The sequence below is a fragment of the Podarcis raffonei genome, chromosome 8 (genome assembly GCF_027172205.1).
Source record: "Podarcis raffonei isolate rPodRaf1 chromosome 8, rPodRaf1.pri, whole genome shotgun sequence".
NCBI classification, from domain to species: domain Eukaryota; kingdom Metazoa; phylum Chordata; class Lepidosauria; order Squamata; family Lacertidae; genus Podarcis; species Podarcis raffonei.
The window spans coordinates 50,854,788-50,870,949 of record NC_070609.1 but is presented as its reverse complement, the minus strand read 5'-3'; the positions used below and the strand labels follow the sequence as shown (position 1 = coordinate 50,870,949).

General features: G+C 45.7%; 1 protein-coding gene and 1 long non-coding RNA gene across 6 annotated transcripts in view; both read left to right on the top strand.

The window, feature by feature from the left end:
- Positions 1-9,729, top strand: part of ANKRD11 (ankyrin repeat domain containing 11) — a 190,363-nt gene extending 180,634 nt beyond the window's left edge. For 3 of the 5 annotated variants that reach the window (XM_053400020.1, XM_053400017.1, XM_053400018.1), the window contains exons 10-13: positions 3,247-3,345; positions 3,458-3,622; positions 4,774-4,866; positions 8,450-9,729. In XM_053400020.1, the coding sequence (XP_053255995.1) occupies positions 3,247-3,345; positions 3,458-3,622; positions 4,774-4,866; positions 8,450-8,635 (543 nt within the window). In that variant the 3' untranslated portion in view covers positions 8,636-9,729. The remainder of the gene's footprint in view (positions 1-3,246; positions 3,346-3,457; positions 3,623-4,773; positions 4,867-8,449) is intronic. The other 2 variants (XM_053400022.1, XM_053400019.1) reach the window with 1 other exon arrangement.
- On the top strand, positions 525-1,320 carry LOC128419389 (uncharacterized). The gene is made up of 2 exons (XR_008331843.1): positions 525-795; positions 889-1,320. It is a non-coding gene; the product is annotated as an uncharacterized LOC128419389 (long non-coding RNA).
- Positions 9,730-16,162: the final 6,433 nt, after the last annotated feature.

Sequence of the window (16,162 nt, the reverse complement as noted above, 5' to 3'; positions counted from 1 at the left end):
GAACTCTGTTACCTTGGCAGAGGCCCCCAAATCAGTGCTAGTGCACTCGGATCTGCTGCCACTTCATATGAGGAAGGAGCCACCATCACACATCCCTGGGCACTGGTGGACCAGCTGCTGTTTGTGGTGTGTGCAGACCAATGGATGTGAATTAAAATTCACTAAATCCCAAATCAGGCATTCTAGACATTGAAAGCAGATCTGCAATTAAGCACAGACATATGCAAGTTCTGCATGTCTTTGTTTGAGTATATAGGAAGGAAAAACTCAGAAAGCTCAGCAGTGGAGCACCTGCTTTGTGTGTACAAGATTCCAGGTTCAGGTAGCACTGGGAAAGGCCCCTGCCTGAAAACCTGGAAAGCAGCTGCCTTCTGTTTGTGTAAACAAGACGTGAGTTAGCAGCTGTGGAGAAGCCCTTTACCTGTCCAGTTGCAAGACAACAACCCTGCAGTGATGCCAGTAGGTTTTACACTACCCTCCCACTTACTTTTGCCGCCCAGATAGGAGGAGACCTGGGATGAGCCAGTGCACCCAGCACTCCTTGGTCCAGTCTACACACACAAATTGCTGGGGAAAGTAGGGCTTTTGTAGTCCAAGATCAAATCTGCTTACTCATTTCTCTAACAATAAAACAATGAACAGGGTGGTGATGCAATGACTACTGCAATTGACACAAGATAATATCACCAAGGCAACTATCCGTAAACAAACAACAAACATCCATAAAAATAGCAAAAGTAGTTTCTTTCCCAAGTAGGTTTTATCTTAAATAATTGCAAGCACAGTAAATAAAGAGTTCACTTGTAATATATCAGTGGTTCAGTGCTCATTTCTTCTTGTTCCAAAATAGATGTTATTTTGAACCATTGCAAACCCAGTAATAAAAAGTCCACTTGTGAGATACCTGTGGTTCAGTGCTTTACAGTAATCAGACGTTTCGTCGCTAAAGAGCTTAGTCATCGAGCTTTGTAGTAAATAATATACAAGAGAAGACAGTATGTAAATGACTTAAAGCAGGGGTATATCTGTCCCCATCTGCATTTTTCCATTGGGAGGAGCATAGAAAGATGACAATATTCTTCAGTTAAACCTCCTTCTCGTTTCTCTGGCAGACCCTCTAAACTTCCTGAAACCCAGGAACGCTGAGACCCACACACCTTATGTTTTCCAGACAGTCTCCTTATAAGCTACTCAGAATGTAAAGGCAGCCCACAGTCCCCAAGTTTCTCCCAGACCTCAGAAGAGTGTGCTCATCTCTTACAACTCTGATCCTAAGCTTGAAGTTTCACACACACTTACTTCAGTGGTCAGATTGGTCAAATTATGAAACTCTACTAAAAATAAAAAAGCAGGCAAAAGGTCAAGGCAGTATACAAAATAAACCAGAGCACTGTGGCTCTGAAACTGGACCAACCATAACCTATTCACTAAACTATAGTTGTTCTGATCGACTTACAAGTAAGCAGTGAGGATAGTCCGTTTCATAGAAACTCTCGTCTGCATCCCTGATGGTGGGAAGGGAACTCAGCTGCAGAGCAGCTCAGCTTCTTAAGTCTTTCTCCCCAATGCTATCCAGAGACAGTTGCTCAGATAGCCATCTTAAATACCCTTTTGCATTTGATTGACTTAGGCCCCAATCTGCCCCACCATTCTCTTTCTTGACAGCAGCTTCCTGTGATCCTATTTGAATCAGCCCTTTATTGAGAACCGTGTGAACTGGATTATTATTTTTTAATACTTAAAAGAAACATCACTACCCAGGTAGAGCACATGCTGCCCATGCAAAACGGTCTTAGGTTCAATCCCCGCCTCTTAAACCCTGTCTGAAACCCTAGTGAGCCACCACTGCCAGTGTGGACAGTGCTGTGGCAGATAAACCCATGGACAGTGTCAGTGGCAAGGACCTTTCCTATTTATCTGAGTACAAGAAGGAGGAAATTAAAGCAATAGATGGAACAAAGCTCACAGTAGTAGGTTCTGCTTATCAGCTGACCTGTCTGAAAGAGGGACATAAACTTTGGTGCTAACAATGTTGTAGGTGCTTTGCTTCCAACTTGGCATTCTGCAGCCTCTTAGCACATTCCTTATGCTCTGCAACAAGGGGAATGTGCAGGTACAAAAGCATCTGTTGGGAAGGAATGGACTCCTAGGCTCTAAAGGAGCTGAACTCAGGCCTCAGTGCTGTGTTGGCCTGTATACCCTGTGGAAGCTAATAGACAAATACTGAACTACGACGTGCAGAGTAGAGCTGAATTCCTTACAAGTGTGCTTGTGGAAAGCATCACAATCAGCTGGTGAGTGGGCGGCAGCATTTGCTCCTTGCTTTACCATGCAGCAGTCAGTTTTCAGCTCACTGTTTTCTGTTCTTTGCAAAATCAGCATGGAGAGGGGCCCCTTTGTGGGGGGGACAGCTACAAGATGCGGGGGAAAAGAACCTCTCCTCTCTCACCTCTTATTGTGTAGCACAGGGGTTAACAAAAGTTGGCATCCCAAAGCCAAGAAAATTATTGTCCAAGTCTTCAGAGTTAAAGAAGCAGTTGCAACAAGAGACCCCATGCGAGTTGGCTATTGATTTTAAGCAGGCTGTTGGTGGCAAACTATCAGAACTGCTCTCTGTGCCTCCTTAGAGAGACTATATATTAACTTTGGGAGATGCTAGTGTAAAGGGGATCAAGGGCGGGAGGGGGGCTGTATGGAGATAAATTAAGTATGGATTGGAAAGTGTGTACTCCAAAGCCACATAAATGATTAACAGCCTCTTGGTTAGAGTATCAGAAAAAAACAGCATCCGGACTGAACCCTCAGGGGAGCCTGGCGATTCTCCTGCATGCAAGAGCAGGGTGTAAATTGCTGAATATGTTGTCTGCTGCAGGAGCGAGATGGCAATCACACTCCAAGCTGCATCTTGTTAGACTGGTTCAAAGAGCTGCCGCTTCCCTGCTTTCTACTCCACAGCATAAACAGCCAGACATTTGGTGTATTTGGGAGGAGGGGATGTCTCTGCCTGAAAGGTGAACAGGAAGAGTACATGAGAGTTCTAGCCCCAGCTGTGTCCTGCTGCGTAAACAAAGCTCTGTTTGGAGCAAGGATGCCTGTGGCTGGGTCTTGACCTCACTGCAGCAGCAGGAAACTTAAGACTGCTCCAGGCACTGCTTGAATGTGAACAGATCTGTTCATTGGAAACAGAAGTGGTGGCTGAAGGTGCTGCGGCTTTGTGACGTTTTTTCTGTTTTCTCTGCATTTCAGATTGCACCCCCTCCATCGTTGGCGGATCCCCTCAAGGAGCTATTCAAGCAGCAGGAAGCAGTCCGTGGCAAACTGCGCCTCCAGCATAGCATTGAGCGGGTAACAGCAAATGCTTAGGTGTCCAAAGGCTGCTGGGGGGCAGGCCTCCCCACTACCCTTCAGGAGCAGGGGTGCCTTTTGCTCCTTGGTAACTCTGTCCTCCTCTCTCCAGGAGAAGCTGATTGTGTCATGTGAACAGGAGATATTGAGGGTTCATTGCCGAGCAGCAAGGACAATAGCCAATCAAGCAGTGCCCTTCAGCGCATGCACCATGCTTCTGGATTCGGAGGTGTACAACATGCCTCTGGAAAATCAGGTCTGGGCCCGTCTTCTGATGGTGATAATGAGTGGGTGAGGCAGAGATGACGCTTTTCTCACCAAGGTGGCTCTGACTTCATCACTCATGCATTGGGCCTGTGCCCAAAAGAATCTGCACTTTTTGTAGCTTTGGCTGGATCGAATAATTATTCAAAAGTGTGTGTGTGTGTGTGTGAGTGAGAGAGAGAGAGAGAGAGAGAGAGAGAGAGAGAGAGAGAGAGAGAGAGAGAGAACACGAGCAGGTATCTCCTGGTGAGCAACACTAAATTTTCCACAGGGTGTTTGCTTTTGTAATTCCTTATGGCATCTTCTCATTAAGCTAATAATGTTGCTTCAGAGCTTTTACATTAAAAAAAGAAATGCTGGGCAACTCTGGGATTGTGGAAACTGAAGCTCTGTTCTCCACCTGCATTTTCTTCCCAACCCCAAAATAATTTTAGTACCAGCAAATACCAAAGATCTGGAGCTGTAAATGAGTCAGACTTGAGCACCCTGTGTTGCTTTGCAGCAAGAAAAGAATTTACAAGTGGCTGCAGCTGAACAGAGCAATGACACCAGCACCTCCTACTGGCCACGTGCTTTGCAGCTGCTTTGCTTGCTTGCCATAAAGCTGTCATTTCAGTGGGAAGCAAGTGCTGCATTGCAGACGTCGGTCCCCATGCACTAGGCGGGATAAGGGAAATTTATTAGCTCTCCATCGTATTGATCTTTTTCATCTGATTTAGAGCTCAGCAGTTCCCAATACATACACTAAGAAAGGAAGATGCTTGGTGCCACATGGTTGGAGGGGTGAAAGTTTTGTTTAAAACAATGGTAGTCAATATGGTGCCCTTTGGATATTGTTGGACTATAACTCCCATAAACCCCACCCAGATTGGTCAGGCATGATGGGATTTGTAGTCCAGAAACACCTGGAGGGCATCACATTGATTAACCCAGAAAGATCCAAGGGAGATCCTCTTTGAAAGGACCAGCTGAATGGTGTGGTGTACTCCTTAAATATTGCAAAAGTAGAAGGCCCTTCACCTGCATGCTTTAGACTCTTCTGTAGTGAGTCATATTTGTGTGCGAGAGAGCGCGGGGGTGGGGGGGAGGGAAGAGAAAACGAGCTCAGAACTTATTTTGGTCTGTGTTTGCCTCTCCTAAACTCCCCTTCATTCTATGTCTCAGGGAGATGAAAACAAATCCGTCAGAGATCGTTTCAATGCTCGTCAGTTCATTTCGTGGTTACAGGATGTGGATGACAAGTATGACCGGATGAAGGTGAGCAGTAAAGCCAAAGCATTGGCAGCACCAGGTCTATGGGGGACCCCCCCCCCACTTGCATTTTAGTAGAGAGGGTTGGAAATAGAGACTTCTTCTGAAGCAAGTTGGTTCTTACCACTTGCTGTTGCCTGCTTGGGAAGTAGGCCCTCTTGCCTGAAATGTGGAGTGATATCTGTCCAGAAGGGTGGGGGTGGGGCAATAATAATTGTCATCACAGAACATCTCCACAGTGCATCTGATGCTTCCCAGTTGAAGGTGCTGTGGGTTTTGAGCATGGTTAACTTGGACACAAACCAGCTGGCATCTGCTGGAATTAGAGAATTGTGGAGTTAGAAGGGACCCAAAAGCTTATCTAGTCCAACCCCCAACAATGCAGGAAAAAATTAAGGCAGCTTCAGGTGTTTATTTATTTATTTATTTACATCCCACATTTTACCCTGACTGGGACTGTACGCAGCTTACAGATAAAATGGAAAAAAAATTAGAAAATTTAAGTATTAAACACAAATAGAATTAAGACAATATATAAAAAGATTTATTAAAAATACAAATAACATCAATAAAAACATAACAGCACCAGCGCTTTCCTTAAAAACAGTCAGTTCCTAAAAGCCTGTTGGAATAAAAAGGTCTTTACCTGCTAGCAGAAGGACAACAAGGAGGGAGCCAGTCTAACTGCTCCAGGACAGGAGTTCCAAAATCTGGATGCAGCCACCAAGAAGGCTCTCTCCCACATCCCCACCAAGTGTGCCTATGAGGGAGGCAGACTGAGAAAAGGGCTTCTCAGAGCCCCAGCAGGTTTGTATAGGAGAATACGGTCTTTCAAATAGCCTGGATCTAATCCTTTCAGAGCTTTATAGGTCATAACTAGCACTTTGAATTGTGCCCAGAAACAGACCAGTAGCCTGTGGAGCTGTGGTAACAACCTTTGGGCCCTTCCGTGTTGGAAAAAGTATGATGCACTCAAGGTTTCCATATTTTCCAAGCAGAGCTTTCATGTGCTGTTCCAAAATGCAAAGATACTTTTCATCCAAGAAATAAAGAAGCTATTATTGCCACAGATGAAGAGTGGGTACACTTGAAATACATTATGATTCACATCTGACAGTCAGAATGCTTTTTTCTTCAACATCTTTTGAGGTTTGCCTCTATTTCATGGTTTGGAGGTTGTGCCTCGGCATCACTCCCACTCCCAAGACTGGTAACATTTGAGGTTAACCTTACAATAAGTCCACATCTCACTGTGCCGTACTCCAGGTAGACTGAGCATGTTGTTATTGTTGTTTAGTCGTTTAGTCGTGTCCGACTCTTCGTGACCCCATGGACCAGAGCACGCCAGGCACCTCTGTCCTCCACTACCTCCCGCAGTTTGGTCAAACTCATGCTGGTAACCTTGAAAACACTATCCAACCATCTCGTCCTCTGTCGCCCCCTTCTCCTTGTGCCCTCCATCTTTCCCAGCATCAGTGTCTTCTCCAGGGAGTCTTCTCTTCTCATGAGGTGGCCAAAGTACTGGAGCCTCAGCTTCAGGATCTGTCCTTCCAGTGAGCACTCAGGGCTGATTTCCTTAAGAATGGATGCGTTTGATCTTCTTGCAGTCCATGGGACTCTCAAGAGTCTTCTCCGGCACCATAATTCAAAAGCATCAATTCTTCGGCGATCAGCCTTCTTTATGGTCCAGCTCTCACTTCCATACATCACTACTGGGAAAACCATGGCTTTAACTATACGGACCTTTGTTGTCAAGGTGACGTCTCTACTTCTCAAGATGCTATCTAGGCCTGTCATTGCCCTTCTCCTAAGAAGCAGGCGTCTTTTAATTTCGTGGCTGCTGTCACCATCTGCAATGATCATGGAGCCCAAGAAAGTAAAATCTCTCACTGCCTCCATTTCTTCCCCTTCTATTTGCCAGGAGGTGATGGGACCAGTGGCCATGATCTTCGTTTTTTTGATGTTGAGCTTCAGACCATATTTTGCGCTCTCCTCTTTCACCCTCATTAAAAGGTTCTTTAATTCCTCCTCACTTTCTGCCATCAAGGTTGTGTCATCTGCATACTCATCCCCTATTTATTGTGTTTGTTTCCATTGCAGAGCAGGCTCACAGGGCCCATTGCTCCAAATGCCTCTCTCATATGGCGGTGTTTCAGCTGGCTCTTCACTGTCAATTCCTCTGTTCCCATCCTATCTTCTTCCTTAAACTATTCTGTTGGGGTTGCCAAGTTCGCTTAGCTGCTCATCGTCCACCTTCTCTGAGTCAGGAGGACTCTTTCTTGATGCCTGACATGCACAACCCCAACGGTATCAATTCTGGGGGAGAGGGTACACCACAGTTCATGTTCCCTGCTCCCAGCCTTTCAAGTAAGCATTGCAAAAAGCAGGTCCAGTTGCAAATGGCACAACTCCTCCTTTGATTCCCTCCCATACAGTCAGCTGCTTTTTCCATTAGACTTTGAAATGTACAGAAAACGTACTAGGTTATAAGTGACTGAAAATGTTTACATTTCTGATAACAGTCTGTTCATGAAACTCAAAAACATTTGCTTTTCTTTAGTTCATTTCCCAGGTTTGCTAATGCCTCATTGCCTATTTATCAGTAATGTAAATGTTTTCAGCCAGTTGTACCCAAGCGTGTGTTCTCCATCACCAGCCACTTACTTTTTGCTGCCTTCTCCCTTTCTTCAGAACTTGAAAATTTGTCAAGGCTCTTGCCCGATTTAAAAAAGACATTCTAATAAATTAAACCTGCATATATACTTCATAGTTTTGAAGAAAGCAGCATTCTTTCCTTGTCTTTGGAGGAAGCACACACTCAGCACAGCAGGCACCATCTGTGATGAGACATCCCCTTCTGTGTGTGAGAGAAGAATGTATGTGTCTTCTGAGTTGATGTTTGCTGCCTGCTATCTTTTATAAGTACTTGCATTAACAATTAAAATTTAATAACTTGCTGTATTACTTTTAAAAATTGACTGAATGCCTTATGCCTGGCCCTTTCCTTATTTCATCCTTAATTGGCCCAAGAAGAGAGATCATATTGCCTGCTTAGAATCTCCTCACACAGCAGCTACTATCTGAGGACCTAGTTTCTCTCTGAAATGAGCTCATTGGCCTTTGGATCCTATTTATGGTTATCATTTTGCTTTTACAAGAGTAAAATGAAACAATAGAAAAGCACAACTTACAACAAAACACTGATGAATAAAACAGTAAAAAGTAGCAGTCAGAAAAGCAGGAATTAACAGCGGAATAATTAAATGCCCAAACCCTAGTGAGATGGAAACATCTTCAACAACAGATAGCTAAAAACAGAAATTGGGGCCCCAGAAGATCTCTATCAAGAGGACAGTCCACAGGAATAGCCAACATAGTGCCCTCAGTATGTTGCTGGACTACACCTCCCACCATTCCTGACCCTTGAACATTTTGACTGGGACTGATGGGAGGTGTAGTTCAACATCATCTGGAGGGCCCTCGATTGGCTATCCCTGCTCTATTGGTCCTGGGCTGTTCCCAGGCTAACATCATCATTTTAAATGCTCCACCCCCACCTAATTGTGTTTGGTTTTCTTTTCTGGTCCAGACGTGCCTGTTGATGCGACAGCAACATGAAGCAGCGGCCTTAAATGCAGTGCAGCGAATGGAGTGGCAGCTGAAAGTGCAGGAGCTGGACCCTGCTGGGCACAAATCACTCTGTGTGAACGAGGTGCCCTCGTTCTACGTGCCAATGGTGGACGTGAACGATGACTTTGTGCTCTTGCCGGCATGACAGTACCAAGCCTGGAGACATTCTCACTGCAAACTGGCATGGGTGGGTGCCCCCTGAGGATGGGTGCAGGCGCTCACACACACCCCAACCGCTTGCTGATGAATCCCAAGTCAGACAAGGAGGAAGCAGGAAAAAAAATCAATGAGAAAATCAATGGCACTTTCTTCACACTGTCTCCCTGCGCACCAGGCAGCAGGAGCAGGGGAAGGTGAGGTGCAGGCAGCTCCTTTCATACCGGTTGCTGTGTCGGAAGGCAGGCAGCTTGCGCACGGCAGCATCTTACCAGACTGGAGGGAGGAAGGAGAGAGACCGATGGAAGCAGGGAGCAAGAGAAACCCTGAGACACCCCCCCTCTGTGCTTCATCGGCTGCCAAACAGCGAAGGGAGGTGACCAGGGCCGTTGACACACTCACAATCACAGCAGTTGTTTCAAGCGCTTTGATTCCTCCCGCCCCCCCATTTGCCTGTGGGTGGATCTTTCCTCAGATAAACTGCAGGGCAAAACTGTGGGGGTAGGTGGGTTCTTGGGAGGGGTGGGAGAGTTCTTTGGTTTCTTCTTGCATCCAGGCTACAGTAAAATAAGTTGATAAGAAAAGAAGAAGAGAGCACTCAGCCAGGCCCTGGAGGTGGCACAGACAAGGGCCAGGCCACTGGACTCGAGACCCAGGACATGCTCCAGGTCTCCTTCAAAACCATGGGGAGGCAGCAGCCACCTGACCCTGTACAATAAGTGGCGCAGAGCAAGGACTTTGCAATTCAGTTTTTAAATGGAGTAAAATCCGTATGGTTTATATATATATATATATAAATATATATAAATATATATATTTTTCCTTTAATCTTGGGCATTTTGTTTCTCTTTCTGAGAACATAACTTGAAAAAAAAAGATAAAACACTACAAGAGCCAATACTCGTATAAAGATAAATTGTATCCCATAAAAGCTGTACAGTTTTTATATTCATTAACAATGTACTTTTGCTGCCTTCTAGATAATTTATTTTGCAACACATTACTGCACAGTTGTAAATAACTTATGTACTGTAACATCACTTTCAGTCATGTGTAAAGAAATAAATAAATTAATTAAAATTACCTTTGTATGTATAGTTCACCCTAGGTAGCACCCTCCCACCACCACCCCTTTCCCACTGCTCACCCCCAGGGAAGGGAAAAGCAACACACACCAATACAGAGGCCAAAAGGGTGAGGGATGTGGCCTTGTTGATCCTGTGGAACAGGTGGCCTGCAAAACAGGCAAGAGCAGAGCATGCCAAATGCTCATGTTTTTACGCTCATCCGGTTTCTTTCCTTCCCAGTTTTGAATTTTGAGCAAAGACCCGGTGCCCATTGTCTGTGCAGAATCTACAGCTACATAACATATTTAAACAGGGTTGCCTTGGAAGGGTCTAAAGGGATGAGATCTCAGGCAGGCCCTTGCGCATTCAGACTTGTGAGAGTCCTGCCTCCTCATGACAGGATGGAGTGAACCAGGGCCCCTGTGGGCTGGGGAGGGTGGGGAGTGGATGAGAGGGAGAGAGAGCAGCTGAAGCCATTTCTCAAACCAAAGCCTGAAGCTGTGACAAAAGGACACAGGTGCTTCAGACGGATGTGCTTGGAAGCAGCCCCCAGCCACAAATGCTGTTTGAGAAGGCAAACGTGCAAAGCAGGGGGCCCTGTAAGCCCCAACATCTCTTCCTCTTCACTGAAGAGGTTTCTGGCCCAACATTTCTCAGGGTACGAGTTGCTGATAATATGCCAGAACTTCAAATTAGGGAAGTTCAGTGCAGACATTCTCCTTGTCCTGACGTGGCTCCCCCATTGTTAGTGTAGGCCTGCTGGATTGCTTGCTAATTTGGTGGTCAACAGGCTGAAGTGTGGTTTGCAGTTTGATAGTTTGGGCTCTGCCACTCTTGCCTTGGAGCACAAGATGAGGCCAGAGTATTCCTGAGTTGAGCTAACAGAACTAAAAATACACCCCCTTCTCCTGAACTGCGTCAGAAGGTGTTATGTGGGCTTGTGTTGTTTCCTATTCCATAGTTGCCTTCTGATGTTGCCTTGGCTCAGTTGCAGAAAATCATGTTGAGCATCTGTGGCACACTATGTAGCCCCTTCCAGATGTGTAGCCACCAGTCAATCACATTCTGGGCAAGAGGATGGCTTAGAGAAGCAAAGTTTATATTCCCCCAGAGGAAAATTTTTGTGGAGGCAGGCTGAAGAATTTGTGGTTCTGTAGCTTAAGGTCTTGTTCCTAAATCCTCACCATTCAGGAAAAGTGCATGTTGTGTTGCGGGGGGGGGGGGGGATGCCTTGCATTGTGTGGTTCCTGTGTTAGCAGAGAGCATCATTTCATTGGTCTTTTGGTTTAGCTAAGTTGAGCTCTAGGCCCACTTTCTGGCTGGTGTGTGACATTTTCTGAGAGACCTTGCTTCTTTGCATCTTCTGTGATTGAAGAGAACCCATTGCTCCCCAGTTTTCCATCAGTGTAAATCCCCTAGCTGAGGCAGGCAGCAAGAGTGTTGCAATGTGGGTTGCTTGATCATGCCCAGTCCTTGTTACATATTCTTAGGTGTGCAGACACTAGCCCCTGGTGACTATGTGAGAGGAAGCAAAGTGCTTGTTGATGTTAAAAGCCATTCTCTTCAGTGCCTGGTCAGTCTGCCCTCCTCTTCTTTGGCTGACCCACATTGGTAGGAGTTCCTCCCACTCCTCCCAATTTTTTAAAAAATAATTTGTATCAGGCCAGGTGTTCCTTTGGCACTGCTTCTCTCTCTACTTTGAGTCATTGGGTGGGGTGGCAGCATGATAATCTGTGAACCATTTTAGAAGACTGCAGGGAAGGGGGAGGCAGGCAGCTAACAAGCCATCAGTCCTACATCATGCCTTAGCAGGGAAGGTTCCTTTTGAAATACAGTTTAGTGAAGGAGAACCCATCTTCCTTTAAACCTTTTGGAGGGAAAAACCATCTAGCAGATAGATGCCAGTTTGGCATTTAAAAAAAGAAGTAAAACCCAAAACCTATACACAGAACAGGCCAGGAAGACTATTTTATATTTTACTTTCACGTGCATATGATATTTTAAAAGTATCACGACAGTTGCCTCCTCTGAATTGTTTGTTGCTGCTTTAAAGGCAGGGCAGTAGCTGTGGCAGGTGCTGTGGAAGACATTTGCTAACCTAGTGATTCCCTTACCCTAAGCAAGGAGGTCTTCCAAATGGCCTTCTCACTCACCATTGGTCAGAATTCTGGGGCTTTGAGAGCAGCCTCTAACATCGATGGCGTAATGATTTGACTTCCCAAAGATGGCATCCCCTGCCAATGCCACCTCAGCCACATATGTCTCCCTTGCTGATTGGCTCCCATATGCCCATCCTTCACACACAGGTTTTTCATGCCTACCTCTAGCTCCTTTGCTCTCACCCTAGCAAACTGCTTTTGTGCTGCTTACTGGACTGTTTGGGTCCTTCATGGTGGGTGTCTGTGTGCAAGAGACACATTGCCTGTAAATGTTTGTGTTCCAACGCTTTAGAGCCTTGAGAGTGAACATTCTGTGCCCTGGAAAAAACGCCGGTTGCTTTTACCCTGTGTTTCCACAGGAACAACTTAAAAGCACTGTACTGTTCTCCATTCACAGCCAGGGTGGCTAAGGAAAGGAATGGCTGGTTTAGCTAGCCTGCCCTGTTCAGAAACTTCCTTTATAACCACACAAGGATATAGCCCTGAGTCACAGTGTAGGCCCTGACATTCTCCCCCCCCCCCATTATTATTTTTTATATCCGTGAATGGAAAGGCTTTCTAAAATCCTCAATTTTAAGACCAGGATACTAGCACGAGCATAACACCCTTCGACACATGCACTCTGTTGATTTGGACTTCAGTGTAAATTCCCCTCCTTGTTAAAAGGCTTCTACCAGACAGTGTATATACATGTAAATAACTCTCACAGGTCAATTCACAACCTTCTATTTGTACTAGTGTGACTTGCGTAGAATGTGGGGTTTAAAACAGCGGCGGGGTGCGTTGTCTGTAATGTAACAATGTACTTTACTCTTTTTTTACAATGTAGTTTGTGTACATATTGTTTGGTGGTGCTGGTGCTGCCGAGGCCCCTGTTCTGCCACCACACAACTGTCCTTTAGCTGTACAACTTCCTGCGGAAAGAGACAAAGCGAATACAGATGTTATTTTCTACAGTTGCATGTACAGAGAGAAGCGCAGAGATACTGTTGTCCCTCAAGAGATAATGTTCATAAATAAATTTTTATAAAAAAACAACAACTGGGCTCTTAATTTCTCCAGCTTTGCCGGGGTATTAGTGTTGCGTCCAGTTTGAGAGGTGAACACCATCTTCTTTGTGTACCCAGCCTTCAGTTTTAGCAACCTGGTGCCCACCAGATGTTTTGGACTACAATTCCCATCATCCCTGGGAGTTGGGACTGATAGGAATTGCATTCCAGAACACTTGGAGGGCACCAGGTTGGCGATGACTGATCCAGACTTTTTGGGCAAAGTGTTCCACATACTCTTGTACTACTAAGTCCTCATGCATGTCCGTTTTTACAGATACGACAGGGATAGAATCAGTCCATGTCTGGAGTGAGGTTTGAACCCAGATCCCCAAGATTCAACTCTCCCTCCTACAACATACCATCTTGGGCAGGCAAGGTAAAATCTCACCTGTGTCATTCTAGAAGATACCAAGGGTATTTGGGTGGGCAGCTGGGGTTCTCTTGCACTAGTTGCTCTGCACTGCAGAAGATCCCAGGCTCATTCCCCAGGCAAGACTGTGAAATACTCCTACCTGCAACCCTGGAGAACTGCTGCTAATCAGTGTAGATTATTGTGCTAGTTGGATCAGGTATCTGACTGTAAAATGCAGTTTCCTTTGCCCTTTGGTGTAGCCCCAGCTGCAGGACAGGCTCATCACATCCAGTACATCCATCAATCTTGACCCGAACAATTTCCTGCCTGCCTTTTGTATTTATGCAAATTATGTGGGTTTAATCCATACTTCGCCCCACTGAAACCAAAGTTGGACAACTAACCTGCCACTTGATTTCATTGGGACTAAAGCATAACTAGCTTAGTCTGGATCCAACTCTGTTCTTCCCCCTGCCCCTTTTATACCACATTAAATGCACAGCCTTGGATGTATGCTGCCGCCTTGTGTGTTAATGTTGTAAAACCTTCCCTGAGTTTTCAAGAATTGAGCAATGCCAGATCTATACCACAAGCTTTTATTGAAAAATGCAAGCTTCAGGCATGAAGACGCCAGATGTGGCTGGCCTGACTCACTCACCTTTCAAGGCCTTAATGCTGACTTCTCTGCTTAACTTCTAAAACAAAAAAATGGGGTTGGGATCCAGGTGTACATCACCTGGAGCACTCCTTTTTTTGGTTCACTTAGTGGCCCCTCCTCTTAATTCAAAGGAACTGTGAGGACTGAACTGGGATTAGGCACTGGAGAAAATGCTCTAAGTGGCCATAACACGCCAAAAGAACTAAGTTCTTCCCTTAAGGGAGAGCTCGGAGCATCTGTTCCTACTTTCTACCTCTAGCATTTTGCAACATCTCTCCACACAAGTACAGGTCCCAGGCAAAGGTCATGAAGGAATAGACTGCATCCACACAGAATAATCCATTTTCTAACACACAGCATCAACAGATCTTGTAAATAACCCCTCTTCTTTCCCTTCACCGGGTGTGGTGAATTTTTGGCCCTTGAGCCACTGAGCCGCAGCTCTTATTATTCGTAGCCATTGACCAGGCTTGTTGCGGCTGATGGGATTTGTAGTTCAACATCTAGACCATGGGTAGGCAAACTAAGGCCCGGGGGCCGGATCTGGCCTAATCACCTTCTAAATCCGGCCCGCGGACAGTCTGGGAATCAGCATGTTTTTACATGAGTAGAATGTGTCCTTTTATTTAAAATGCATCCTTGGGTTATTTGTGGGGCATAGAAATTCCTTCTTTTTTTCCAAAATACAGTCCGGCCTCCCACAAGGTCTGAGGGACAGTGGACTGCCCCCCTGCTGAAAAAGTTTGCTGACCCCTGATCTAGACACTCAAAGGGTTACCCACACCTGGTTTACCCACACAAATACATGTCCCGAATATCTCTCTCTACAATACTACAAGGCCAGGCATGTTAGCATCCCACAGGTGTTTTCCTTCATGTTTTGGTGAGGCTCTTCCATGAAGCTTGACAAATACCGAATTGTATGAGGGAGGGCAGGGATAGTGTGTTCACCACCACACTCTGTGTGTGTATGTGCGCGCGTGCGCACACACATGCATTCACTACAACTGCTCTGTGTATCTAGTGCCACTGCCATTAGGTGCTGTCCAGTAGGGATGGAGAACAGCAACTCTTGGCAGCTGTGACCACCATGGTCGATAAGTTTGGGATAATTGGCAGCTGAAATGCATCAACATTTGACTGCAGGTTGCCCCTTCCTGCCATACCAAATCACCAAAGTGATGCAATTCCAACCCCAGTGAGAATATCTTGGGAAAGAGGCATAAATAGGGTACAAAATTCCCAAACAGCCCCGAAGCACACTGTACGACCTTGGAACAGTTGCTGCTGCTCAGCCTAACTTACCTCACAGGGTTGTTGTGAGGATAAAATGGGGGAAAGGGAAACCCTCATATGCCACCTGGAGCTTGGAGGGAAGGTGGGATGTAGATGCAATAAAATAAAGATGAGGTCTGGGGAGAGGGAGATGAACATTTACATGCCTATCTTATGCTGAGTTGGACCATCTATTCCAGCATTGTTTCTTGACTCGCAGGCATGCTTATGGTGATTTTGTTGTTTTATCACTTTTTTTGCCACCCTGGGCTCCTTTGGGAGGAAGGAATAAATTGAATAAATGAATGACTAATAAACCGGGATGTGCTGTGATTTAAGCTGGAACCTCTTAAGTCCAAGCCACATATTCTGCTGCTGAATTATAGCTTCACTCCAGGCTATGCTTATGAACATAAGAAGAACCCTGCTGAGTCGGGCCAAAGACTCCCCTGAAATTGGCATTCTTTTATGGGCAATTTGCAGAGTTGGAGGCATAAATAGGAGACAGCCATGCACAGCAATAAAGAGTGCAAGGTGAGAGTTTCCAGAGTCCCTGACAGCATCAGCTTTGTGGCTTCCAGATGTTTTGGGCTAGCTGGGACTGGTGGAAGAAGACAGGCTAGTGAAGTTTGCTATATATACAAACAGGTGCACAGTGAACTTTCATCTTGCACCACTAGGTGTCACCAGCAATTTGCTGAAACTTGCTCACCAGACAGAGGCTGATCAAAAGGGCTGAAATCCCAGCTGCTTGTCAAAGCACAGCCACAGCTTGCAGGGAGGTCATGGCAGGGAGCAGAGAAGATTAGCAGCAGCTGCAGCAGAGGTAACCTACTGTTTTATTACATTTAGACTCTGCTTTTGCATGTAAAGTGACCAAGGTGGCTTAACAATTAAAAGCTACTTCTAGCCCCCTTGGGATCAGCTGGGGATCTGGAGAAAATGTCGTCTTT